Genomic DNA, 27,941 nt, shown 5'->3' with positions numbered 1-27,941 from the left:
TAACCCACCCAGCAGAGAGAGACACACGGCTCTGCAGCGCTGCATTCACACAACTACATCAGCACAGCAGAGCAGAGGAGCCGCTCTCGCTCCCTCGGCCATCGCTGCAGCTGTACACACACACACACACACACACACACACACACACACACACACATATATAACTTTAAACAACATAAGGAATGAAGCGGGACGGGATTCGGGAGTCTCTCGGGATTTTGCAGGACAGGATTTTTTTTGGGAGGGCAGTCCGATGATCGGGATGTGACAGGAGTATTTTCTTGGGATCGGGATGGGATGGGAGCGACAATTGATTCCCGTGTCACCCTCTAGTCCACATCATCTTCATCAGCAGATGAAATTCAAAGCTAATCTGCTCCATTTGCTGAAAAAGAACCTGTGATATGACTGAAAGCTCTGGAACAGCTACTAAATTGACCTTGAGGTGAGATTGTGTTGGGAACCCAAGTAAAGGAATGACAACAGAACCTTTTTTTATGTTGTTAACCAAGTAAATTAGCCAAATGTTTGAAAACAATCAAGAATTCAGCATCAGACATTCAGATGTCTTAAAGTAGCTCAACACAAGTGCACATAGAAACACAACGTAATGAGCTGTTCTGCTTCAGCCGAACATAAATTAAAGTAATAATCTCAAAGATTTCCATTGAAATAAATGTCTTGTTAACTATCTATTGCTGAATGAGGTAACACGATGGTGATTGAATGCCTTGCATATAAAGTATTACAAACTGGGTGTCTGTAGCGACTAGGGCTGGGTACCGTCTGGATTTTTACAATTCCGATGCCGAACGGGTACTTTTAAAACGATTCCGATTCCTAAACCGATTCTTGAAAAAGTGTAATACGTTTACTAGCGATAACGTGCAGTGAATGGTTAATATGCTTTCACGTCCGTTTTGGTGAGCCCAGAGGGAAAATATGGCATTTTAAAAGTAGCCTACATTTACGGTAGCTAGCTAACGGTAAAAAATATTTCAGTCGACACATTAAGTGGAACCGAAATTTGCGTTCTAATCTGGTCCGAGATCGATGTCTACGGACAATGAAACTAGTGAACGTGAGATCCAAAAACACACCTGCGATCAGCATCGAAACAGAGATCTTCAAGATTGTACCTTTTAAGTTCAGTTAAAAATAATGCAGAAATTAAAACAAGTCACAACGTTACACTTAATCACATAAAACGGAAATGAGAGAAATTCCCTCATAAGCAAAATCCAGCTGAAACAACATACATCATTCATGTTTCTAAATCGACAGCTCTGAAGCAACACGAAGCAAGAGCCAGAATCAAATGTAAAAGGTTCCATTAAGCCTGAAGAATAAAGAACCTACCTGCATGTTCCTACTGTGGCCACAGGTGGGAGGGGGGGGGGCAGGGGAAAGGCTCCTGGGTCATCAAACTCAGGACAAGTGCATTTAGCAGCAGGAAGTGCAACACACCAGCATCTGTTACATGTTCTAAATTCTTAAATCATTCAAAACAAATGAGGTAAGACCAGCGAATGAGACCTCAGTGGTAAGGTCTCAGGACCAATCCAAGCCAAACTCAAAACTCCTGAATGACCCTGAAGTGGTTTTCGATGGAGGGGGGCTCGTCCTCAAAGTGCAGCTTCTTTCTTGGACAGGCCCCAAACTCCTCCAGGGTCTTAATGAAGTGTGCGTGCTCACGGCCCACCCAGGCCCGCATCGGGTCACACACCTCGTACGGGGTCACGTGGGCGTGGATCGACACTCCGCAGGAAGCCAGTTCCTTTAACACTTGCTTGTTGGTCACCCAGGTCTCACTGCCCCCCGGGTGCCCGCCGTCCAGCCAGTAAATGTCCGAGACGCGACTGACAAAGTGCGACATCTGCAGGTCTGCGCGGGCGCCGGCCAGCTCGTACACCATCTGGTTCAGCACCACGCAGCCTTTGCTGAAGCCCACCAGTGTCAGGGAAAACCCTGGGGGGATGCTGTCAGCGCCTCCTTGTGGCTGAAGGGGGTTTGGTAAGTTGGCTCGCTCCATGCCGTGGCTCAGCAGGGCCCTGTGATCAGAAAGGCTTTTAGACTGCTAACTGGAACGCAACACAATCACCATGCAGTCATTGGGTAAAGCTCATACTGTAATGTGTTTTCTGAGACTTTGGCAATGCAGAGGTCTTTACAACTGATGCACTAAGAATTCAGCAACTACTATCTAACTACTATCACAATTATTTGGGGAAAATGCGAGGAACTTATTGTTTTTTTGCCGCGCAATCACATTTTTTAAAATCGGCTTGGGATGCTCAAAAACTCACAAGAATTGGCACACTTGTCAGACCTAGTGAAAAAAGTTCTGTAGTGGCTGGGCTCGGACGTGGCCAGCGGCCTCCGTAGCGCCCCCAAACGCACACCAGGGCTGGGATAAAGTTCCTTCGATGATTTGGTTGGGAGCGTTGCTCTTATCTTGACACCCCTATAGCGCCCCTAGCCATATTTTGTAATCATGTGAAAGTGAGAGCTCTCTTGTCCTCAAAACATCTTTCTTTTGACAGATGAGAGCACGGATTGGTCCCGTGTCCACTGATGCACTCCCTGCTGATTGGCTGATTAGGAGGCTGGGCTATTTAACTTCCTGTTTCACAAGTCTACACCAAGGCTTGATGTTGGCAGCAGCTTATTCCTCATCATTCTCCAATCTTTGTACCGCTGTGCTAGTTCTATGTTAACTGTGTTAGTAAAAGTGCTGTAGTAAACCAGACTGTTAAAGCAAGAGGCTAACCGCTAGGGCCGTAACAACCCCAATTAGTTAGAGCGGTGTCGCCGTGGTAAAACATGCAAATTGCCTGCCCCAAATTTCACATGCTGGATAAGAGTCCAGACCTGGCGACATCTACACCTTCATATTGCCCACAGAAGGTGTCGGCCTCTACTTAACCATAACACAGTTATTTAATGGGTCCTACACGTCGGGTTGGAGGATTCCCGCTCCTCTGTTGTGTTGTGCTTTGGGCCCGCTCCTTGGCTGGTTGGGTCTGGTGCCTTTATAACACACTGTACACTACCTGTTCAGCAGACGGACAAAGTTAGCGACTAGCTGGTGAACATAGTGGAGCATTTAGTCAAATATTTCCCTCAAGAGGTGGTAGGGACCAAAGCAGAGCTACAGGAGGAAAGAATATTGGACTTACATCATATAAGTTACATGTCTGTAAGAAGTGCTGAGTTCAAAACTTGTTTGCTTGCCCCCAAGTGACCAAATGGGATTTAACCCATACAACATAATTCAGATGATATATGTTGGATAAACTGATCGTGGAAGAAAAAGTTTTAAAAACAACAAGAAACCTGAGTTGGTGAAACACTCCAATGTCAGGTGAGTAGGGCGAGTGCTCCGGTGCCCCGAACATGTTGCTCTCCACAAAGTTTTGGTAGCAGCTGAACTTGTGGAGATACATGCGGGAGGCTCGGACCACCCAAACATGTTGGTCAGGGAAGCGTCGGCCCAGGGTGAGGGCCACCTGCTCCAGACTCCAGGAGAGCCACTGGGCTCCTTCGGGCTGCAGAGCCATCTCCTCCTCAAAGTTCTGCATAGACAACCACACACACAGAGAGAGAGGTTGTTTAAAGCTGCAGTACACAACTTTTACACACTGGACAGACTGATCTCATGAAATGGCGTATGTATGACACGCCAATTCGTATGCCATTATTGGCGTGTTATCAAGACACATACTTGCTTTTTAGCGTGTTTATCAACGCCGTTTGGCCTCCATTGACTTACATTACCTTGCAATTGTGTGTGAATTGACGCCGTAGGGAGTAGTATGAAATAGAGATGGTCCGATACCATTTTTTGCTTCCCGATACTGATTCTGATACCTGAACTTGTGTATCGGCCGATACCAAGTACTGATCCGATACCAGTGTGTCATATATTTTAATATATAGTTTTAACAACTGTATACTACTATCCCTGTATGGATGGGATATTATTTCTATCTTTGTTGTTGGTCTGGCTCAGGTTAAACTCTTTGTGAAACATGAATGCCACAGAACTTTCTTTTATTCTGCAGTTTGACGGTCAGTTATAATACTGGTATCGGTATAGGAACATCTCTAGTATGAAAGGCTGAAAATACGTGTAGAGAGGTTGGTTGGGGGGGTGGATGGGTCAAACACAGGACTTTCACCCAGGAGACCGGGGATCGTGTCCCGCGTGTCACGTTTCCTAAACCCAACCGACGCTTTCTTCTTTTCCTAAACCCAACCCGTCTAAGTGGCGTGTATGTTTACGTCCGCTGTATACAGCGTAGACATACATGCGGATAGCTCAAAATGCGTACAGATAACACGCCACTTGGTTTTAGGAAGTGGGCGTGTATGTTTACGCGAAGTCATGATATCACGTTGCACTGGAACAACATGAAATATATGACATATACCTATTGTCGCTCTGCAACTGTTTTCAGTAGGAGTGCTAAATTCCACTTTGGCTAAAATTAGCTGTTAGGGGGTGACTTACGCTGTGTTATTGGGCCTTTAAACACTTGAAATTCAGAGAGAACGATGCAAAAAAAAAAACATCTTTCAAAAAATACTCTAAAGATGTTTGCAAAATGATTAATTTGTTTCTTTGACAAATGTTAGCTTCGATCTGTGAGCCAAACATCCTCTCCAGTGAGTCTGACTGAAAACATCACACACATCAGTCTCTCTTTGACGCGCGTAATTAGTTCCATCAGCAGCTTCTCTTCAGCCTGCCGTCAGACTGTGAGGTCCTGAACACAATGACTTCATTCATTTTTATTAACATGGAAACGTCACTGTGACAGCATCCTGCACATACAAACGTCTCCTGGCAAATACCAGCACACGGTGGGAATATTAACACTTGTCTGGTAAGTTGCATAATGAATTGCAAATGAGGACAATGAATAGATAGATGGATGGGGCACAAGAATAGCTTCAGGACATGAGGCGCGTTCTTGAATTCTTGATAGCAATTAGACAAGGAAAACAAATGGGTGATGTTTAATTAATTATTTATTTTTTTACACTAGATTAGTAAGTGTCCCTTCCACTTACTAAAAAAAAAAAGAAAAAGAAACAATAGGCCTCTGATGAGACCGTTTTGCATAATCTGACAGCTGCAGCAATTAGATGTTTGGCACAGGCTGGAGAGACACTACCATGTCCTACCTATTCCCCAAAGCGGTTTACTCAAAACTGCACACACGTTCCCAAACACACACACACACACACACACACACACACACACACACACACACACACACACACACACACACACACACACACACACACACACACACTGATGTCTCAGGGGAAAACAAAACCTGAAACGTATTGCACAAGAACTTCTACATTTAATGCAGCCCCTGTCGAAAAAAGTGATAAAAAGTCATAGTATAGTATGTCGAAAAAAGTCATAGATAGATAGACTTTATTAATCCCAAATTGGGCAATTACTGTTACAAGCAGCAAGTTACAAGGACATACTCAGTCACACACATACAGAAAAAACAAGAAATTTACTAGAAATAATAAATAAGATAAAATAAAATAAGATAGCAAAGATAAAAATGCCAGAACAACTACAGAAAATAATATACTTAGAGGGATAAAAAAGAATGTACATGTATATACAAGTGTAGAATACAATTTACCTCCTACATACATAGTATATATAACAAAATTAAACATGTATAATATTAAATATGAAGTAACCAGTGTGCAGGAGGCCTAATAGTGCAGTATTGTAATGTGTTAGGTAATGAGAAAGTTATCTCAAACACAGCTGTGGCAGGAATGATTTTTTTGTAGCTGTCCCTGCGACATGGAAGCTTTCAGAGCCTCTTAGAGAAGGACCAGTGTGGGGTGGAGAGGGTGGTCAGGGTTATCCATGATAGATAACAGTTTGTTTAGTGACCCCCCCTCCACCACAGCTTCAAATGTCACCTGTCTGCAGCCAATAACGGAGCCAGCCTTCCTGATCAGTGTGTGCAGTCTGTTTGTGTCACTGGCTCCGATGCTGCTTCCATAGCAGATGGCGGAGGAGAACAGAGCGCTGGCCACAACAGACTGGTAGAACATCTCCAACATTCTGCTGCACACGTTGAAGGATCTGAGCTTCCTCAGGAAATAGAGTCTGCTCATCCCCTTCTTGTAAACAGCAGTGATGTTGATTTTCCAGTTCAGCCTGTTGTCAATGTTAACATCCAGGTATCTATACTCCTCAACCATGTTCATCAATCAAGATGTTGCTGTGTCGTGCGGCAGCCTCTTGCTGCAGCCATGGTATAGTATGTTGAAAAAAGTGATGAAAAAGTCATAGTATAACATGTCGAAAAAAGTCATAGTATAGTATGTCAAAAAAAAAAGATAAAAAGTTATAGTAATCTCCAAAAAAATATTAAATGGTCATAGTATATAGTATGTTGAAAAAAATTTATAAAAAGTCATAGTAGAGTATGTCGAAAAAAGTGATAAAAAAGTAATAATATAGCATGTCGAAAAAAGCCATAGTATAGTATGTCGAAAAAAAAGAAAAAAAGTTATAGTATAGTATGTGGAAAAAGTGATAAAGTCATTGTACAGTATGTGGAAAAAGTGATAAAGTCATAGTATAGTATGTCCAAAAAAAAGATAAAAAGTCATAGTATAACATCAAAAAAAGTGATAAAAAGTCATAGTATAGTATGTCGACAAGAAAGGATAAAAAGTCATAGTATAACATGTCGAAAAAAGTAATGAAGTCATAGTATAGTATGTCAAAAAAGTCATAGCATGTCGAAAGAAGTATTAGTATAGTATACTGTGTACTTTGTCTGTATTTGGTTACTAACAACCTGATGTGTTTATAATCAGATCGCTGAAGTAATAGGCTACAGGATTATTTATTCTCTGGTATGATTGATTGTAATACTGATGTATTTTTGTATGTTGTGTCTGAATGTGCCTGACCACAAATGAAGTTCCATCACGGGACAAATAAAGTTCTTCTGATTGTGATTTTGATTGACTATGTCGAAAAAAGTGATAAAAAGTCATAGTATATCATGTCGAAAAGAGTGATAAAAATCCATAATATAGTACGTCGAAAAATGTGATAAAAAGCCATAGTATAGTATGTCGAAAAAAAAGATAAAAAGCCATGGTATATTATATCGGGAAAAAAAATGATATAAAGTCATAGTATAGTATGTCGAAAAAAATGATAAAAAGCCATAGCATAGCATGTCGAAAAAAGTAATAAAGTCATAGTATAGTATGTCAAAAAAAAAGAAAAAAAGCCATAGTATAGTATGTCGAAAAAAAAGATAGTCATAGTATAGTATATCGAAAAAAAATTATATAAAATCATAGTGTAGCATGTCGAAAAAAGTGATAGCATGTCGAAAAGAGATAAAAAGCCATAGTATAATATGTCGAAAAAAAAGATAAAGTCATAGTATAGCATGTACAAAAAAAAGGATAAAAGGTAATAGTATAGCATGTCGAAAAAAAAACATTGTATAGTATGTCGAAAAGAAAGGATAAAAAGTCATAGTATAGCATGTCAAAAAAAGTGATAAAGTCATACTATAGTATGTCAAAAAAAAGTGATAAAAAGTCATAGTATAGTATGTTGAAAAGAAAGGATAAAAAGTCATAGTATAGTATGTCAAAAAAAGCCATAGTATAGTATGTCGAAAAGAAGGGATAAAAAGTCATAGTATAGCATGTTGAAAAAAACGATAAAAAGTCATAGTATAGCATGTACAAAAAAAAAGGATAAAAAGGTAATAGTATAGCATGTCAAAAAAAAAAAACATAGTATAGTATGTCGAAAAGAAAGGATAAAAAGTCATAGTATAGCATGTTGAAAAAAGTGATAAAGTCATAGTACAGTATGTTGAATAAAGTAATGAAGTCACAGTATACTATGTCGAAAAAAAAGATAAAAAGCCATAGTATAGTATGTCGAAAAAAGTGATAAAAAAGCCATAGTATGTCAAAAAAAAGTGATAAAAGCCATAGTATAGTATGTTGAAAAGAAAGGATAAAAGTTCATAGTATAGTATGTCAAAAAAAGTGATAAAAAGTCACAGTACAGTATGTTGAAAAGAAAGGATAAAAAGTCATAGTATAGTATGTCAAAAAAAGTGATAAAGTCATAGTATAGTATGTCGAAAAAAGTGATAAAAAAGTCATAGTATGTCAAAAAAAAGTGATAAAGTCATAGTATAGTATGTTGAAAAGAAAGGATAAAAAGTCATAGTATAGTATGTCGAAAAAAGCCATAGTATAGTATGTTGAAAAAAGTGATAAAAAAGTCATAGTATAGTATGTCGAAAAAAGTGAGAGAAAATCATAGTATAGTATGTCAAAACAAAGTGATGAAAAGTCATAGTATAGTATGTTGAAAAGAAAGGATAAAAAGTCATAGTATTGTATGTCAAAAAAAGTGATAAAGTCATAGTATAGTATGTTGAAAAGAAAGGATAAAAAGTCATAGTATAGTATGTCAAAAAAAGTGATAAAGTCATAGTATAGTATGTCGAAAAAAGTGATAAAAAAGTCATAGTATGTCAAAAAAAGTAATAAAGTCATAGTATAGTATGTCAAAAAAAAAGAAAAAAAGCCATAGTATAGTATGTCGAAAAAAAAGATAAAGTCATAGTATAGTATATCGAAAAAGAATTATATAAAATCATAGTGTAGCATGTCGAAAAAAGTGATAGCATGTCGAAAAGAGATAAAAAGCCATAGTATAATATGTCGAAAAAAAAGATAAAGTCATAGTATAGCATGTACAAAAAAAAGGATAAAAGGTAATAGTATAGCATGTCGAAAAAAAAACATTGTATAGTATGTCGAAAAGAAAGGATAAAAAGTCATAGTATAGCATGTCAAAAAAAGTGATAAAGTCATACTATAGTATGTCAAAAAAAAGTGATAAAAAGTCATAGTATAGTATGTTGAAAAGAAAGGATAAAAAGTCATAGTATAGTATGTCAAAAAAAGCCATAGTATAGTATGTCGAAAAAAGTGATAAAAAAGTCATAGTATAGTGTGTTGAAAAAAGTGATAAAAAAGTCATAGTATAGTATGCCGAAAAAAGCCATAGTATAGTATGTCGAAAAGAAGGGATAAAAAGTCATAGTATAGCATGTTGAAAAAAACGATAAAAAGTCATAGTATAGCATGTACAAAAAAAAAGGATAAAAAGGTAATAGTATAGCATGTCAAAAAAAAAAAACATAGTATAGTATGTCGAAAAGAAAGGATAAAAAGTCATAGTATAGCATGTTGAAAAAAGTGATAAAGTCATAGTACAGTATGTTGAATAAAGTAATGAAGTCACAGTATACTATGTCGAAAAAAAAGATAAAAAGCCATAGTATAGTAAGTCGAAAAAAGTGATAAAAAAGCCATAGTATGTCAAAAAAAAGTGATAAAAGCCATAGTATAGTATGTTGAAAAGAAAGGATAAAAGTTCATAGTATAGTATGTCAAAAAAAGTGATAAAAAGTCACAGTACAGTATGTTGAAAAGAAAGGATAAAAAGTCATAGTATAGTATGTCAAAAAAAGTGATAAAGTCATAGTATAGTATGTCGAAAAAAGTGATAAAAAAGTCATAGTATGTCAAAAAAAAGTGATAAAGTCATAGTATAGTATGTTGAAAAGAAAGGATAAAAAGTCATAGTATAGTATGTCGAAAAAAGCCATAGTATAGTATGTTGAAAAAAGTGATAAAAAAGTCATAGTATAGTATGTCGAAAAAAGTGAGAGAAAATCATAGTATAGTATGTCAAAACAAAGTGATGAAAAGTCATAGTATAGTATGTTGAAAAGAAAGGATAAAAAGTCATAGTATAGTATGTCAAAAAAAGTGATAAAGTCATAGTATAGTATGTTGAAAAGAAAGGATAAAAAGTCATAGTATAGTATGTCAAAAAAAGTGATAAAGTCATAGTATAGTATGTCGAAAAAAGTGATAAAAAAGTCATAGTATGTCAAAAAAAGTGATAAAGTCATAGTATAGTATGTTGAAAAGAAAGGATAAAAAGTCATAGTATAGTATGTCGAAAAAAGCCATAGTATAGTATGTTGAAAAAAGTGATAAAAAAGTCATAGTATAGTATGTCGAAAAAAGTGAGAGAAAATCATAGTATAGTATGTCAAAACAAAGTGATGAAAAGTCATAGTATAGTATGTTGAAAAGAAAGGATAAAAAGTCATAGTATAGTATGTCAAAAAAAGTGATAAAGTCATAGTATAGTATGTTGAAAAGAAAGGATAAAAAGTCATAGTATAGTATGTCAAAAAAAGTGATAAAGTCATAGTATAGTATGTCGAAAAAAGTGATAAAAAAGTCATAGTATGTCAAAAAAAGTGATAAAGTCATAGTATAGTATGTTGAAAAGAAAGGATAAAAAGTCATAGTATAGTATGTCAAAAAAAGCCATAGTATAGTATGTTGAAAAAAGTGATAAAAAAGTCATAGTATAGTATGTCGAAAAAAGCCATAGTATAGTATGTTGAAAAAAGTGATAAAAAAGTCATAGTATAGTATGTCGAAAAAAGTGAGAGAAAATCATAGTATAGTATGTCAAAACAAAGTGATGAAAAGTCATAGTATAGTATGTTGAAAAGAAAGGATAAAAAGTCATAGTATAGTATGTCAAAAAAAGTGATAAAGTCATAGTATAGTATGTTGAAAAGAAAGGATAAAAAGTCATAGTATAGTATGTCGAAAAAAGTAATAAAAACTCATAGTATAGTATGTCGAAAAGAAAGGGTAAAAAGTTATAGTATATCATGTACATGAAAATGATAAAAAGTCATATTATAGTATGTCGAAAAAAGTGATAATAAAGTCATAGTATAGTATGTTGAAAACAAAGGATAAAAAGTCAGAGTATAGTATGTCAAAAAAAGTAATGAAGTCATAGTATAGTATGTCGGAAAAAAAAAGATAAAAAGTCATTAAAAAGTCATAGTATAGCATGTTGAAAAAAGTGATAAAAAGTCATACTATAGCATGTCGAAAAAACTCATAGCATAGTATGTCGAAAAAAGTGAGAAAAAAAATCATAGTCTAGTATGTTGAAAGGAAAGGATAAAAAGTCATAGTATAGCATGTCAAAAAAGTGATTAAAAAGTCATAGTATAATATGTCAAAAAAGTGATAAAAAGTCATAGTATAGTATGTTGAAAAGAAAGGATAAAAAAGCCATAGTATAGCATGTCAAAAAAGTGATAAAAAGTCATAGTATAGTATGTCGAAAAAAGTGATAAAAAGTCATAGTATAGTATGTTGAAAAGAAAGGATAAAAAGTCATAGTATATCATGTACAAAAAATGATAAAAAGTCATAGTATAGTATGTCGAAAAAAGTGATAAAAAAGTCATAGTATAGTATGTCGAAAAAAAGATAAAAAGTCATAGTATAGCATGTTGAAAAAAGTCATAGTATAGTATGTCAAAAAAAGTGATAAAGTCATGCATGTTGAAAAGAAAGGGTAAAAAGTCATAGTATAGCATGTCGAAAAAGGTCATAGTATAGTATGTCGAAAAGTGATAAAAAAGTCATAGTATAGTATGTCGAAAGGAAAGGATAAAAAAGCCATAGTATAGTATGTCGAAAAAAGTAATAAAAACTCATAGTATACTATGTCGAAAAGAAAGGTTAAAAAGTCATAGTATAGCATGTCGAAAAAAAGTGATAAAAAGTCATAGTATATCATGTACAAAAAAAATGATAAAAAGTCACAGTATAGTATGTCGAAAAAAGTGATAATAAAGTCATAGTATAGTATGTCGAAAAAAAGGATAAAAAGTCATAGTATAGCATGTTGAAAAAAGTCATAGTATAGTATGTCGAAAAAAGTGATAAAAAAGTCATAGTATAGTATGTCGAAAAAAGTGATAATAAAGTCATAGTATAGTATGTCGAAAAAAAGGATAAAAAGTCATAGTATAGCATGTTGAAAAAAGTCATAGTACAGTATGTCGAAAAAAGTGATAAAAAAGTCATAGTATAGTATGTCGAAAAAAGTGATAATAAAGTCAAAGTATAGTATGTCGAAAAAAAGAAAAAGTCATAGTATAGCATGTTGAAAAAAGTCATAATATAGTATGTCAAAAAAAGTGATAAAGTCATGCATGTTGAAAAGAAAGGGTAAAAAGTTATAGTATAGCATGTCGAAAAAGGTCATAGTATAGTATGTCGAAAAGTGATAAAAAAGTCATAGTATAGTATGTCGAAAGGAAAGGATAAAAAAGCCATAGTATAGTATGTCGAAAAAAGTAATAAAAAGTCATAGTATAGTATGTCGAAAAGAAAGGTTAAAAAGTCATAGTATAGCATGTCGGAAAAAAAGTGATAAAAAGTCATAGTATAGCATGTCGAAAAAAGTGATAAAAAGTCACAGTATAGTACGTTGAAAAAAGTGATAAAAATGTCATAGTATAGTATGTCGAAAAAAGTGATAAAAAAGCCATAGTATAGTATGTTGAAAAGAAAGGATAAAAAGTCATAGTATAGTATGTCAAAAAAAGTGATAAAAAGTCACAGTACAGTATGTTGAAAAGAAAGGATAAAAAGTCATAGTATTAGTATGTCGAAAAAAGCCACAGTATAGTATGTCGAAAAAAGTGACAAGAAAGTCATAGTATAGTATGTCAAAAAAAGTGATAAAGTCATAGTGTAGTATGTTGAAAAGAAAGGATAAAAAGTCATAGTATAGTATGTCAAAAAAAGTGATAAAGTCATAGTATAGTATGTTGAAAAGAAAGGATAAAAAGTCATAGTATAGTATGTCAAAAAAAGTGATAAAGTCATAGTATAGTATGTTGAAAAGAAAGGATAAAAAGTCATAGTATAGTATGTCGAAAAGAAAGGGTAAAAAGTTATAGTATATCATGTACATGAAAATGATAAAAAGTCATATTATAGTATGTCGAAAAAAGTGATAATAAAGTCATAGTATAGTATGTTGAAAACAAAGGATAAAAAGTCAGAGTATAGTATGTCAAAAAAAGTAATGAAGTCATAGTATAGTATGTCGAAAAAAAAAAAGATAAAAAGTCATTAAAAAGTCATAGTATAGCATGTTGAAAAAAGTGATAAAAAGTCATACTATAGCATGTCGAAAAAACTCATAGCATAGTATGTCGAAAAAAGTGAGAAAAAAAAATCATAGTCTAGTATGTTGAAAGGAAAGGATAAAAAGTCATAGTATAGCATGTCAAAAAAGTGATAAAAAGTCATAGTATAATATGTCAAAAAAGTGATAAAAAGTCATAGTATAGTATGTTGAAAAGAAAGGATAAAAAAGCCATAGTATAGCATGTCAAAAAAGTGATAAAAAGTCATAGTATAGTATGTCGAAAAAAGTGATAAAAAGTCATAGTATAGTATGTTGAAAAGAAAGGATAAAAAGTCATAGTATATCATGTACAAAAAATGATAAAAAGTCATAGTATAGTATGTCGAAAAAAGTGATAAAAAAGTCATAGTATAGTATGTCGAAAAAAAGATAAAAAGTCATAGTATAGCATGTTGAAAAAAGTCATAGTATAGTATGTCAAAAAAAGTGATAAAGTCATGCATGTTGAAAAGAAAGGGTAAAAAGTTATAGTATAGCATGTCGAAAAAGGTCATAGTATAGTATGTCGAAAAGTGATAAAAAAGTCATAGTATAGTATGTCGAAAGGAAAGGATAAAAAAGCCATAGTATAGTATGTCGAAAAAAAGTGATAAAAAGTCATAGTATATCATGTACAAAAAAAATGATAAAAAGTCACAGTATAGTATGTCGAAAAAAGTGATAAAAATGTCATAGTATAGTATGTCGAAAAAAGTGATAAAAGTCATAGTACAGTATGTCGAAAAAAAGGATAAAAAGTCATAGTATAGCATGTTGAAAAAAGTCATAGTATAGTATGTCGAAAAAAGTGATAAAAAAGTCATAGTATAGTATGTCGAAAAAAGTGATAAAAAAGTCATAGTATAGTATGTCGAAAAAAGTGATAATAAAGTCAAAGTATAGTATGTCGAAAAAAAGGATAAAAAGTCATAGTATAGCATGGTGAAAAAAGTCATAGTATAGTATGTCGAAAAAAGTAATAACGTCATAATATAGTATCTTTTCGGCATCTTTCACTGAATAATCTATAAACTTGACAATCAGAGATCTCGGAGCAGCAGTAGTAGGTTTCTTTGGCTTAGCTGTTAAGGATCGGTGGGCTCTCTCTATTTGTACATTCACTCCAGGTATCGGTTGAAGAACTGATTGAATAAGTTCCTTCACAAAAGCCTTTACATCCTTTCCTTCACTTCCTTCGGGCACTCTGTACATTCTTAGGTTATTCCGTCTTGATCTGTTCTGCAGGTCTTCACAGCTGGCCGTCTGGTCCATCTCCCTGTGTAGTAAATACCGCATGCTGTCTCGTGTCTCCTCTCGATATCCTCTGCTGCGCTAATATGGCCTTCTACCTCCACGGTTCTTTTTACAAGTTTAGTTATTTCACCTTTCGGCTCGAGTGAAGTGTGTTAGCAGATTTTTCTATTCTGTACATAGTTTTGTATGTACTGTATATGATTCCAACTTCGTCAGTGAAAGCTTGGTCTTGGTGTGGCCATCTAGATTGTCCTTCCTTAGTTTCTCTAGCTCCGCTAATATTTTGGATTCTGATTCGCAGCATCGCAGTTTGTATCATTGTTAGCTGCTTTAGGTTTTAGTTCTTGTCCTTCATGTGCTCCTATTTTGAGCCTTTGCTTCTTATAGAGGTTCGGTTTGTGCAATTTTGCAATTGAACGGATGGAGCTCATTTTTTAGGCTGCTGCCTCCAACATGGCGTCACCGGAAGTTCCTCATTTTCATGACTTTTTCCGAATATTCATTTTTTTTGACATACTATACTATGACTTTTTTTCAACATACTGTATTGACTTTTTTTAGACATATTGTACTATGACTGTTTTAGACATACTTATACTTTCAGCTAGAAATCAAATTCAAACCGTACAATGTTCTACATCTTTTGGCATTATTGAACTTTTAAAGCCAATTCAGTTCAGCATTAGTTTTTCAAAAAACCTTAAATATCCCACATCTTTTTTTAATGAAATTCATACTTTTACATTAAAACCATTCCCACTTATCCAACTATTCTCACTTCTTCGCCTTCTTCTTACGCAGTTAAGTTAGCAATCCAGTTTAGCTTTAGCAATTTAGCTTTTCAGCATTCACGCGCATTTTGTGCAGGAAATGCATTTTCTCGTTTAAAAAGCTTTTTTGATTACTGATCATTTTTGTATTACATGCCTGATACCATCACTTAAAGGTGTTACAATTATATCGCAGTGGGATTCTGGAAATTCAAGTCCCTACTCAGATAACCACGTTCAATTTTGTCAAATCACCCGGTCACCTTACACAAAGCTGATCCAACTCACAGCTGAAGGTGGCATCAATACAGGAAGTGCACCATATCTCTGCAGACAGTGCTGTCTCCAATCATTCTACTCTTCTCTGTGGGTAGTGCTTCTTTCAGTTACATTTTGTGACATATTATTACTGAGCTCTAGACAGTCTCTCCTATAAAGTATTAATAAACTTAACCTGATATTAATGTAGCTAAGAGCAGCCAAGTGTGACGAGGTCAAATATCTGCCCTCATCTGTTAAAACCCTCTCTCAGATTTACTAGCTTCAATCTCTGTTTGATTTTTGAAGTTACAGATTTGTGTTATGCAGTGACAGTCAACAATAATTTGTGCAGAATGAACTAGGCTACATATAATGCTACTAAATGGGCAGGGTTCAAACACTTAGGTTTTTTTTCACTTGTCCGGTCGGGCAAGTAAAAAAAAAATCTATTTTTATGAGGAAAAACATCAGAAAAAAAGTTTAAAAAGAACGCGGGAAAAAAGCTTTGGAAGGCAGCATAAAAAAATATTGAAAACAATGTTAAACTTAAAAAAATAAATAAAAAAAACTTCAAAAAGCATAAAAATGTCAACAAAAAATTCGAAAAAGGTCAAACGTTGAAAGCATCGAAAGTGTAAAATAATATCGTCAAAAGCATTAAAGGTCCAATGTGTAGGAACTTCTCCCATCTAGCGTTGAGATCATATATCAATCAACTCTGTCGCTCCACGCAGTTCAAAGTACGTATTACAGCTACGGTAGCCTTCACACTTCAAAAAGTCGGTCTCTTGCTCTTTTCAATATCCTTTTTCTTTTTCTGAGCGAAGAAGAAGAAGACTCCTTTTCCTGAAATTTGGATTTTGAATACGTGTGGTCCTCCATGTTTCCTTCTTCAAACTTGCCGGGGCCGGGAAGCTACGATACCCATTAGCAGCATTAGCAGCAGCTGTGAGTTTATCATGTGACAGAGAAAACGCGGAAGGTGGAGCAGTATGTCCTGTATGTCCCTTACCGGCTAACGTATTTCATGATGGAGCATGAATATGGAGCGTCTACCCCAGTTCATGCAAACGCAAATGTAAAATTTCAAGCCAAAAGGAATACTTGGAATTGATGGTGGTAGTAAATATTCATGAAAAAGGATAAGTTTGGGCAACACAGATTTTGAGAATGAACAACTAAAAACATTCCACACTGGACCTTTAAGCGCAACTAAATTCTTGATCGGCAAAGGGCACATTCAATTCAGATGATTATGATACAATGATGCCCGAACGGGCAAGTGGATGGTTATATTTACTTGCCCGACATGGCGTGCAATTCTAACGCAAGCAATCCTAAATGTGTCCCCATGACGTACATAAAGGCGCACAGGCAATTCCTTTGGTTTAATGAGTTGTTTTTTTATGAAGCAGTAAAACAAAAAAGACTTAGTCTGCTGATAACCTTTCCTGACACCCATGAGGTGTCACATGCTGTGTGCTATAAAAGGTGTCTTCCATCTCAAAAATACATATTCATTACCCTATAAATGTCACATGGTGTTTAGCATTCATATAAGTCAGTGAAGTGGCTGCACATAAAAGAAATACACAGAGACACAAACTGTATAGGCCCTTAGTTAAAACTACATGCACTACCTCAAAATGGAAAATCTTGAATACTACATCAAAATAATAAAATAGAGTCCTCCTCCCCCCTCCACAACAACAACCTATTCAGGAAAGACAAGTCAACAGACCCCCGCAAAGCAGCCAGACCAGACTCAGTTACTCCCTCCACCTTGAAGCACTGCGCTGATCAGCTGTCTCCGGTGTTGACAGACATCTTTAACAACTCACTGGAGACATGCCACATACCAGCCTGCTTCAAGTCCTCCACCATCATCCCGGTCCCCAAGAAAACAAGGATCACACGACTTAAAGGAGAATTCCGGCCAATTTTTTACGTTAATCTTGATCGCTATAGCTCCTCAAGTACTTTCGATAGAAAAAACCTTGACCCGAATCAGTGCAGGTAACACGGAGTAGCTGCAGCTACGTACTAAACTACATGTAGCTGCAGCTTCTCCGTGTTGCCTGCACTGATTTTTAACGTAAAAATTGGCCGGAATTCTCCTTTAATGACTACAGACCCGTTGCCCTGACCTCTGTAGTTATGAAGTCTTTGGAGCGCCTTGTTCTGGCTCACCTCAAAACCCTCACCAACCCACTCCTGGACCCCCTGCAGTTCTAGTTTTGGTGTGGATGAGTCCGCCTACAGACCCCCTTGGTGACCTGGTGCATTCAGAACAACTTGGAGCTAAACGCTCTGAAGACAGTGGAGAGGGTTTTGGACTTTAGGAAGGACGCAGCCCCACCCACCTCTAATCACCTTGGGTGACTCCACAGTCAACATTGCGGAGTTCCGCTTCCTGGGGCTCCATCATCTCCCAGGACCTCAAGTGGGAGCTGAACATCAGCTCCCTCATCGAAAAAGCCCAGCACAGGATGTACTTCCTGCGGCAGCTAAATAAGTTCAACCTGCCAAAGACAATGATGGTGCACTTCCACACTGCCATCATTGAGTGCATCCTCAGCTGCTCCCATCACCATCTGGTACGCTGCTGCAGAGTGCAGCGTATCATCCACTTTGCTGAAAAGGTGATTGGCTGCAATCTCCAAGACCTGTACGCCTCCAGGACGCCAAGGAGAGATTGTAGCCGATCCCTCTACCCCCCGGACACAAACAGTTTGAACCCCTCCCCTCTGGCAGGAGGCTGCGGTCCATGACCCCTACTGACACTGACTCTTAACCCCATAGTCACTACACTTTGTATTAACCTTCATCCTGGACTTACATCTCTACATTGCACATACTATATATTCTTTGCAAATTTTGCACTCAACCCATTCAGCCTCCTTTTTCTCATGCAACAGTTATGATGTATATATTTGTTTTTCTGTATTTATTGTTTATTTCTTATTAATGTTTAATATGTTTGTTTGTTTGTTTATGTATGCACCAACCACCAAGGCAAATTCCACATAAGTGTACTAACTGTGGCAATAAAACTTTTTTGATTCTGATTTTGATAAAAGAATCCATCATTTTATTTTTCAGTAAGTCAGTCTGTATTGTTATAGTGTGTCTTTGTAAAGTTTGAAAAAGTTAAATGGGTGTGATCTACACCTCTCCATCCAACATCCCCTTTAAAAAGCCAGGGATGGAGTTACCCATATATATCTGAAATCCATATCTCCTTGTGGCTTTGAGCCCTGACAGGATTTTATTTACCCATCTGTGTTTATGTGGGTGTCAGTGAATGGCATTGGTATAACAACCCTATCACAGTAACAACTGTCAATGATTAAAAACATGTAGTTAAGTTAGTCATCAATCATCTTCTGTTGACACCGTGGATAACCTGAGACCCCACACATACCGTCCATCGCACTCACCTGAATATCCCCGTGGAAAAACACAACATGCGCGTTGCTGCTCTCCTCCTTCGGTTCTGCAGCAGTCTGACCGTCTGTATCAGGCCGGAGGAGCAGCAGGTCGTTAACTCGGCTCGGGTCGTATCCGGGCACTGCGAGCAGCTTCTGGAGCCTCTGCCGCGGGCTCCCAGAGCCTACATCTCGGCTGGCTGCTGCGTGCAGCCCCGGAGGTTCAGAGGATGTCGTCGCTGCCACAGAAGTCATCGTTTTGGCCACAGCTATTAGAGTGAAGTTCTGCTCGAGTGGCTTGCATCGACTGGACTCTAAAATAAGAATATGATTTGGCGTTTTCTTTCTCAACGCAGTCACGCCATGCTACTGCTGCTGTCACCTAGCTAGCTAGCTAGCTGGCTATATATGAGCTGTCTCTCTTAGCAACACAGCATCACATTATCTGCAGCTAACGACAAAACATGGAGCTATAGCCGAAATACTTATCATTGCACACGGTGCCATATCCGTCGTCAGTCTCTCATTGTAGCAGTTTCAGAATAAACTAATATATTTCATTCTGACAGTTATGCTATGGGTTTTTTTGTCCACGAAGGGGCGCTGTTTATCATACTACCATAGCTGCCAGGAAACCAAAAACATTTCTGACTCCAGAGTGTGGCAAGCGAGATGGTGAACTCCTATCTACTTCCGTTTGACTAGTCAGTTAACTACACCAGACCGTTCGGTTAGTCGAAGGCTGAGGATGAGGACATATGGATAAAATAAAATAGAGAAATAAATGCAGAAAGGAACACATACATAAATACAGTCACGCAAAAGAAATAGTAGTTACAAAATTGTGCAAAATACGCCACATGCTGATAATTTACGATAATGTAGCGTCCTTCAGAAAACCCAAGGTTTCCAGTAGGGTGAAAACAGGAGTGAACCATCTTTAGCTACACATGCTAAAGTCTACTTGTGTACATTTTAGTGGATGTGGACCTACACGGACTGACAGCAGCTGCTCTAAAGTTAGTGCTCTGTTGGTGTTTACTTACAGAAATCAGTGAATTGCTCATTTTCTCCGTGGTGCAACACCAGACTACATGTCAATGCTGAAAGAGAATTCAATGTAACACAGGTATGCCATTAGTTTATGGACTGATATTAGATACTATTAGCCTAACGTTACATGTTTTTTTTTTGACTTGCAGACAATAGCGAGTTAGCAAGTTACTCCAGCGTGGACTTTGAACATGTTATGTAACTGTACTGACAGTCAGCACTGATATGAAGAAACACTACTCAGTTTCATAATTCCCATAGGCTGCACTGGACGACTTTATAAACTATTTAACGTTAACACTTAAATAAATTAACTGTCATATTCAGTCAGTCTAGACTCGCATTGCCAAGGTGATGGCATCAAACACATCTCAGTTTTTTTGAGCTGTTGTCATCATAAACTTCTGCATTTATTTTTTAAGCCAAAAACAAGTACACTTGTTACTTTGATATGTAGATGGTATCATCGTCATTAAAGGCAATCTAGAAGGAACAGTTGACATTCAGCGGTTTATGGTTTAAATTATGTTATGTTATGCATTTAGTAAAGAAATACTCCACTTATTTCTAAAATAACACACAAATAAATAAAAGAATAACATTAGGCTATTAGATAGATGTTTATAGTGACAGTGTGACACATTTAAAGATGCAGTCGCATCAATAACAAAAAGGAAAAAAATATATTAATTTGCAAGTGAGCTCTTAAGTTTTGTTGAACAGGAGCCACGGCCACAATTGACAATAATAGATGATAATGGTAACATAACAATAGCACAAGTATTTAGAAGTCAGCAAAGTGACAGTTGAACGTTATTTGCTACCAGAACAAGTAAGGCTATTATGTTGCTTATGAATTTAACTTTTCATTTTGAAAAGGGACTTTATCTTTTTGTCAAGCACACAGAACGTCATTATCTTTGCTTTGTTTCTGTATAGAATCATTTAGGTGTGCGTGGAATATTGTATATGACTGGCTGCTCTTCAGCTTTTGGTTCATCTTTAGTCTGCTCAGTGCACTTCATATTTCAGTCCTGCACTTTCAGCAGCAGCAGCAGCTGTGGCAGAAACATGGCCTCATCTTCCCTGGGCAGTAGGCTGGTGGCGTGTCTTCTCAACGTTTCCGAGGCTCACAGGAAAGACCTGGTGGAGACTGTGGCCAAGGCAGCCTTATACAACGCTGAAGGCAAGTGCACTTTTGTTTTGTATCACGTCTTGAATCAAATGAGACTGGTGATAATCAGTAATCTGATCAAATCAGAATCAGCTTAACCAGAGCTGCGAAGATGAATCGACTAGTTGTCAACATTTAAATGAATTGCCAACTATTTTGATAATCGATTAATTTCAAATTAATTATTAATGTCATTTTTTATGAAAAAAGAATTCTCTGATTGCAGCTTCTTAAATATGAATATGTTCTAGTTTCATCTCTCCTCTGGGACAGTAAACTGAATATCTTTGAGTTGTGGACAAAACAAGACATCTGAGGACGTCATCTCTGGTTTTTGGGAAACACTGATCCACATTTTTCACCATTTTCTGACAACTGATTGAGAAAATAATCGACAGATTACTCGACAATGAAAATAATCGATAGTTGCAGCCCTAAAAAACGTTTGTTCTCAAGCTGCGTTACAACCCAAAGCAGGCTAAAAGCCAATGATAAGACGGCTAACCTCAGTCTGGAGGCAAATCTTCCTTATCACGCTACTCTTCGTTTTTCACATTACTGAGTTTACGTATTCACACCAGCACAATACTATATTTCCCCGCAACCACTTCGCCAGCCGTCCTTGGTGATGCTGTTAGACGTGGTTTCTGGTTTGGTGAGCTGAGAAGACTCGGGCACATCACCTAAAACATCCATTTTTTTTTTACAACTCCACACCAGGTGTTAGACGCGAGGGGACCACAGTGCTGAACATCTTCAATGACCACGACTACAACCGTTCTGTCATCACCATTGTGGCCAGTATCGACTCCATCAGTAAGTGTTGAACCTTTTACACTTGTGGTGAAATATCACGCTTTTACATTCATGCTCCTACTCTAGAGGGAAGAACAGAGTCAGCTACTTAATCCTTTGAGAGGGGGGGGAGGTCCTTTAATAAGCTTTGTCAGGGATTTAAACACAAACTAATTCTGGATGAACATTTGTCTGGCAACACAACACAGTGACATTTTATTGAATACTTATTCTGAACACGACCTTCTGATAATGGAGCCAAAGATGTCGAGGTTCTACAGTTGTTTGTCCTAAGCACACTCCTAAAGACCAGTCAGCTTCATTTGATCATTTGATGATGATAAAAATCTTTGATTTTTATTAGGGATGTAACGGTACACTCAACTCACGAGTCAATTCATGATTTTATGTTCACGGTACGATTTTCTCACAATTTATTTTTAAAGGTCCAATATGTTATACTGACAGCTAGTGTTTAAAATAGTTACTGCAGTACAAATTTAAAATACTGGAGAGCGTCGTCTCCCTCGCCCACTCCTCCCCAGAAGTTCACATTGGTTGCCAGGCTGAGACCACAGCATTCAACAATGTTAGACAGTGGAGTAGCTAACGTTAGAGGCTGGCTATATTGACAGTCATAAAAGCCCGTGCTCACGCGGAGCACTGTACCCAACTGACAGACACACTTTTTCAGCTTAGAATTACAGTAGGAACCGTTAAAAACCTGACAACCTCGCCATCCTCTCCACACGCCAGACAGGCCCACTTCCTCGGCTTAGAATTACGATAGGAACCACTAAAAATAACACTATCTTGCCGTCCTATTCCACCCGACTGAACACACTTTATTGGCTTAGAATTACGGCAACAATCGCTAAACACACTGCAAACTCACGATCCTCTCCTCCCGTTTCACAGCCTCCCTCTCTTGGCTTAAAATAACTTACCATTGTACATGTTGTAAACAGCCATGAATTGCCTGCCTGGTCGTCCGGTAACGTTAGCAGTTAGAAGGGTTAGCATGGCAGCGTTAGCCAGGACCAGTCGGGATCACTTTACTAGCTGTGTCTCAATTGTTTTTGCGAGTAACCAACTCGGGTACTCTAGCTATATAATTCAATGTGAGTACACTAATGTTTAAATTACATAAAATGCCCGTCCCTTGTAGCTGTGATAAATTAACCTGAAGCTAATGCTTATCTGTTCAGGAGGAAATTAGCCAACTCAGCGTCCTTTTGGGCTCTAAGCTGTCTCCATCTTTCAAATACATCTCCAATATTTACCCAGGGTTTGTAACGTCACTGTTAGAAACATGCCAGGTTTTTTTTAATGTCATGTAAAATCAATCTCCGTTGATCCTGTTTGTTTGTGTGCTGCTTTCATGGCTGTACTAACGTTACAGCTGTAGCGCGCTGGGTTTATGTTTTTACAGGTATATCTGGCAACCCGGCCTGGCTGTCAAACTGGGCCGTTGATAACAACACACAGGCCAAAACACAAACAGACATTCCGTCACGGAACGGAAATTTCAAAAGTAGAAATACTGGCATTAGCAATGATGTCAGAAAAGATAGTATTTCAACTTAGCATGTTTCCTTAATATCTGATGACGCATTGGGGTCATTTTTAGATTTATTACAGTAAATATATTACATATTGGACCTTTAAACAGAATGAGCTGCAGACAAATGACTGAAAAAATATTCCTTTATCTATATAAAGTGTGCAAAACAACATATTTGTTCTCTTATCAAAAGTGCAACTGAAATTGTATTTTATCTCAAATAACAAAAATGTAATAGAAATGAATAATTTCATTTTTTAAAACAACTCCCACATTAAAATAACTAAATAAATAGAAAAAAGAATCTCTTCAAATAAATACACTAAGAAGACGTGGTGACGTCTGAACTCAAAATAGTGAAATCAAAAGTAGATTACACTCTAGGCAGTCTGATTCATTTATTATCTCACCGGTTGTTCTACACATTTATATCCACTTTAACCGACTCATGATGCATCGTTCCATCCCTAATTTTTTATCCTCTTGAATACTTCAGGCTTGGATCAGTAGTTTTGCTCAAGGACACACACATCTTTCAATTTAAAAACGGACTGCTTTAGATGAATACTTTAATCTCCTACCAACACATTACTTTGCTTTGTAGTATTTTTTGTTGTCATGTTGTCGTACTCCAGGGGAGGCAGTTCTGTCTGCATGCGAGAAAGCCTGCGGGCTGATCGACATGCGCGCTCACAGCGGGGTGCACCCATGTATGGGTGCTGTCGACCTCATACCCATCTACCCCCTGGGGGAGGACGTGGGGGTGGAGGACTGCGCTACAGAGGCTAGGGGTGAGATGCCGTGTGTGTGTGTGTGTGTGTGTGTGTGTGTGTGTGTGTGTGTGTGTGTGTGTGTGTGTGTCTTGATCCTGTATTGTATTTATTAGCTTTCAGGCCACAGTCAAGAGACTGTCTGCTTTGTATTCAGTCCAGCACCTGCTGAGGTCAGAGATCAGCATGGTATGACTCTGCCCAGAGGCTTAAATAGAACTGACATCAAGTGTGTGTGCATACAGGGATGGCACATGCATTAAAATAATCACCAGCTATGTTTGTTTTTTTTTAAAGTAAAGTAAAAATTCTCTGATTCCAGCTTCTTAAATGTGAATATTTCTGGTTTCTTCTCTCCTCTGGGACAGTAAACTGAATATCGATGAGTTGTGGACAAAACAAGACATTTGAGGGTTATGGTTTGGGTCAATTTGGGCTTTGTTCCGATTGATTGATTGACTGACTGATCGACATTTTTTTACCATTTTCTGACATTTTATACACCAAACAACTAATCGATTAATCAACAACCGCCAGACTAATCGACAATGAAAATAATTTTTAGTTGTAGCCTAGTCTATATCCGTGACGTTCCACTTTTGGGATTGCTCCGGTGCCGCTGGAAACTCCGCCGGATGTCCTTCTTATCAGCTGAATGTCCGTCCCCTTCCTCTTTCTTTGTGTTGGCGTTCTAACTGGCACTGGCACTTAGCACTGCTCATGACGATTATGATTGGTTTAAAGAAATAACAATATCCCATCCCAGAATGCTGTGTGGACTAGTCGGACCCTCCTCCGCAGCGCTGTGGAGGAAGGTCTGGCAATGCGAGACTAGTTGCAGTCCTACTTGAAACTGCAATTTCTCCTTTACAGTAGGCGGCTGTAATTTACACGTATTTTAATTAATAATTTTAGCTATTTGTTAGCATATGATACCACAGTAATTTAGTTATAGTACAGTAAGTGAGTATCTGTACGTGTCTGTATAGTGTAATGAGTTGATCCATAGTGTCTATAGTGATGGGATATTTAGCTTCCTGTGCTGTTGGTTATTTTCACAGTTTCCCAGTTGACTTAGCAGCCACGTGTCTCGCTGATAATAAGCAGTAACCCAGCATGTGTGCCTACATGCCCGATGTGTTCACTCTGCATGCTAATGTGTGTGGTGTTGATTGCAGAATCATAATTGGTGAACTCACTGACAAGCACTATATTTATGCATGCGCGTAATGAGCGGTCCATGTGTCTGCATATTCTCCTCTGACTGAATTACACACCCTCAGGTATGTTATGTCTGTCACTCTCTTATCGCTCTCGTGTTTCCGAAATTGTGTGCATGTGATGACATGCGCTCCATTTGCTGGTGAACTAACATGTCTGTGTTCTTGCCGAGGCTCAGCTGTGGCTGAGGGACTCACAGAGCGGGTCCAGGGCACCAGTGCTTTCCTGTTTGGCTGGGCGGACTCCCCCCTTCAGCGGGGGCTGGCACAGAGGAGGAAAGAGATGGGCTGGTTCAAAAAGACGCCAGACATGCAGGCAATCAGGCCCGACATGGGGCCGCAGCCACAGAAACGATTCGGTCTCACAGGTGAGCCAGAGCTGTTAGAAAGTCTACGCTAAATTTGATACGGCAGACATGCTTCCGTGGGACAATGTTTGAGCCTGTAAGGAAGGTTAGAATATTTCTTTGCTAGGATTATACAATGCAGGTGACTTTGTCTCTGTATTTACAAAACTGTTTGTTTCAGCCCAACCCCAGGCCACGACACTCTTCTTTTAAAGGGGACATACTGTATTCTGCTCATTGTCAGGTTCATCGTACTTGTATTTTGGGTTTCTACTAGAAAATGTTTAAAAATGTGTGGATAGTTGGATATTTTGGTGGGGTTGTATTAGCACACAGTGTATTAGCTACAGTAGATGGCGGTCGCAGACAGGAGTACAGACACGGAAGCTGAGCAATGTACTGCTGTGGACAGGGGGGCAGCACGGGCAGTGTACTTAGCCACCAAAACATCAATGTCAGTTTAAGTGTACGCTATATTTAGAATATTTTCACTGCTTTACCTTGCTGTCAGACAGCCCTTTCCTTTCCACGGAAGTTTCCCCTCTCTCCTTTTTGGGGCCCGTTCAACCTCACTCTGGAAAAGTTCTTCTTTTTACTCTGGCTCATAAAGGTATCCTCTCGTCTCCACAGTTTACGCTGTCACTATTGTGTAATCACTCAGTTTTATTTTCTTGTATCTCTTCCATAAACCGCTGAAAGTCAGACCCAAACAGCAGATCTGCAGCGTAATACAGTGTGCGGCACAGTTGCACTTCTGCGTAGGAAAGTACAGAAGTTCTACGGTTGAGCAAATGTAGTGCCTGAGGAAAGGGCTTTGTGACAGCAAGATAAAGCGATTAAAATATTCTAAATATTGCTTACACTTAAACTTTTTTAGGTGGGCCTTTTACTCTCACTTAAGTAAAAGTAGGTAAGTAGTATTTTTTAGTGCCGATACCGATATTTGGAGCCGATACTGCTTTTGCTCCCTCAATTTACATCATAAAAATGTAAACCCTGCAACACTGGATTTGTTTTCAGAATCTGCTCTGCCATTTCTTTAAAAATAATAAACAAAAACACAGATCAGTGTCACTTCTGCAATCATCTTACATTCATATCACCCAAATTATGTGTGCAATGTACATCATATGGATGGGTGCCCTGCGTATGGTTAACTGTGCAAGGGTAAAAGGCTTTCATCAACATCTACAACACAGCCTTGATGATGCATTGCTTGCTGACATATTATGAGACAGATATAATCAGGTCATCACAAAATGTCCTTTGTCGACACATTTAAATAATTTAAGAAAACAATAAACTTGAAAAGTAGCCATTGAAATAAAGTGCTTGATTTGTAATTTAAGACTGCCAAGGCTTCCAGCACCAGCACTCTGCCAGTGGGGGAGGGGCAGTGCATGGTCTGCACGTGAACTGCAGTGTCTCCAGCAACACAGAGCTGCCTGTGGACGCCTGTCTGTAAATAATGCCGGGAAAAAACTATCGACAAACGCAGCAGCCGCGTATCGGCCGATCAAATCGGTCTATCACTAGATGAGACTAAGGTGCACTGGTTCTCACAAAGAAAATAAAAGAAAGAGGATGTCTAACGTTTGGAAAATGTTTCTTTTAGTTCTGATTTTGGCTGATGTCCTGCAGGTGTTGGGGCCAGTCCATACGTCATGAACTGCAACGTTACTATCGACACCCAGGATGTGGCCATGGGACGCAGCATCGCCGCGGCCATCAGGGAGTCGGCCCCGGGGGGGCTGCCTGGGGTGCAGGTGCTTGCTTTGCCACATCAGGGCGCCGTGGAAATCGCCTGTAATGTGGAAAGCGTGAAGGGGAGCCCAACTGGCGACACGAGTGCAGGCGAACCATGGCCGTGTTTCAGCATCGGCGGCCAGCCGTACCGTCATGCGCCAGCTTCCCTGATCACAGCGAGGGTGGCGGAGCTGGCAGGGAGGCACGGGGTCGGCGCCGTGGGCACGGCGCTGGTGGGGTTCACCCCCTGTGAGTGCAGGGGCCTGGCAGAGTTAGCACTGTCCCAAGGGATTGCCGAGTTCTGGAAGGAGCAGGGCAGGATACGTATGTGAAAATAGAATCCTTGCCAAAACCAGTGAAAACTCACGCAAAATTAGGGATGGGCAAAAAGATCTTACCATGATTTTTTTCA

The 27,941-nt window shown here is 38.1% G+C and overlaps 2 protein-coding genes across 5 annotated transcripts; one reads left to right on the top strand and one right to left on the bottom strand.

Moving 5' to 3' along the window:
* Positions 1-1,029: 1,029 nt before the first annotated feature.
* On the bottom strand, positions 1,030-19,171 carry c8h2orf69 (chromosome 8 C2orf69 homolog). Its single transcript, XM_036004045.1, has 4 exons — positions 18,873-19,171; positions 3,337-3,575; positions 1,573-2,051; positions 1,030-1,533 (listed from the first exon to the last, which is right to left on the bottom strand). The coding sequence occupies exons 1-3, from the start codon at positions 19,113-19,115 to the stop codon at positions 1,574-1,576; spliced, it is 960 nt and encodes a 319-aa protein (XP_035859938.1). The 5' UTR covers positions 19,116-19,171; the 3' UTR covers positions 1,030-1,533; position 1,573.
* Positions 19,172-19,639: 468 nt separating this feature from the next.
* ftcdnl1 (formiminotransferase cyclodeaminase N-terminal like 1) lies at positions 19,640-27,941 on the top strand. 4 transcript variants are annotated; one of them, XM_031289785.2, is made up of 6 exons: positions 19,640-19,879; positions 20,946-21,099; positions 21,808-21,903; positions 24,082-24,237; positions 25,616-25,804; positions 27,425-27,941. In XM_031289785.2, exons 1-6 carry the CDS (start codon positions 19,811-19,813, stop codon positions 27,859-27,861), a joined length of 1,101 nt encoding a protein of 366 aa, XP_031145645.1. In that variant the 5' UTR covers positions 19,640-19,810; the 3' UTR covers positions 27,862-27,941. The 4 variants fall into 4 exon arrangements, with proteins under 4 accessions (XP_031145645.1, XP_031145646.1, XP_031145647.1 ...); XM_031289786.2 differs by having other exon boundaries at positions 19,640-19,989; positions 20,960-21,099; XM_031289787.2 differs by having other exon boundaries at positions 19,640-19,989; positions 20,957-21,099.

This window comes from Sander lucioperca, chromosome 8, assembly GCF_008315115.2.
Source record: "Sander lucioperca isolate FBNREF2018 chromosome 8, SLUC_FBN_1.2, whole genome shotgun sequence".
Classification (NCBI taxonomy): Eukaryota; Metazoa; Chordata; class Actinopteri; order Perciformes; family Percidae; genus Sander; species Sander lucioperca.
This window is presented reverse-complemented; position numbering and strand designations above follow the sequence as displayed.

Excerpts from the sequence above, each read along its gene's own strand:
- c8h2orf69 (XM_036004045.1), bottom strand. The coding sequence starts at position 19,115 with ATGACTTCTGTGGCAGCGACGACATCCTCTGAACCTCCGGGGCTGCAC. Across the intron at positions 3,576-18,872 it reads TTTTCCACGGGGATATTCAG|AACTTTGAGGAGGAGATGGC; the intron begins GTGAGTGCGATG and ends TTGTCTATGCAG. Across the intron at positions 2,052-3,336 it reads GGAGTGTTTCACCAACTCAG|GGCCCTGCTGAGCCACGGCA; the intron begins GTTTCTTGTTGT and ends TTCTGATCACAG.
- ftcdnl1 (XM_031289785.2), top strand. The coding sequence starts at position 19,811 with ATGCTAAAGTCTACTTGTGTACATTTTAGTGGATGTGGACCTACACGG. Across the intron at positions 21,100-21,807 it reads AGCCTTATACAACGCTGAAG|GTGTTAGACGCGAGGGGACC; the intron begins GCAAGTGCACTT and ends ACTCCACACCAG. Across the intron at positions 21,904-24,081 it reads GGCCAGTATCGACTCCATCA|GGGAGGCAGTTCTGTCTGCA; the intron begins GTAAGTGTTGAA and ends GTCGTACTCCAG.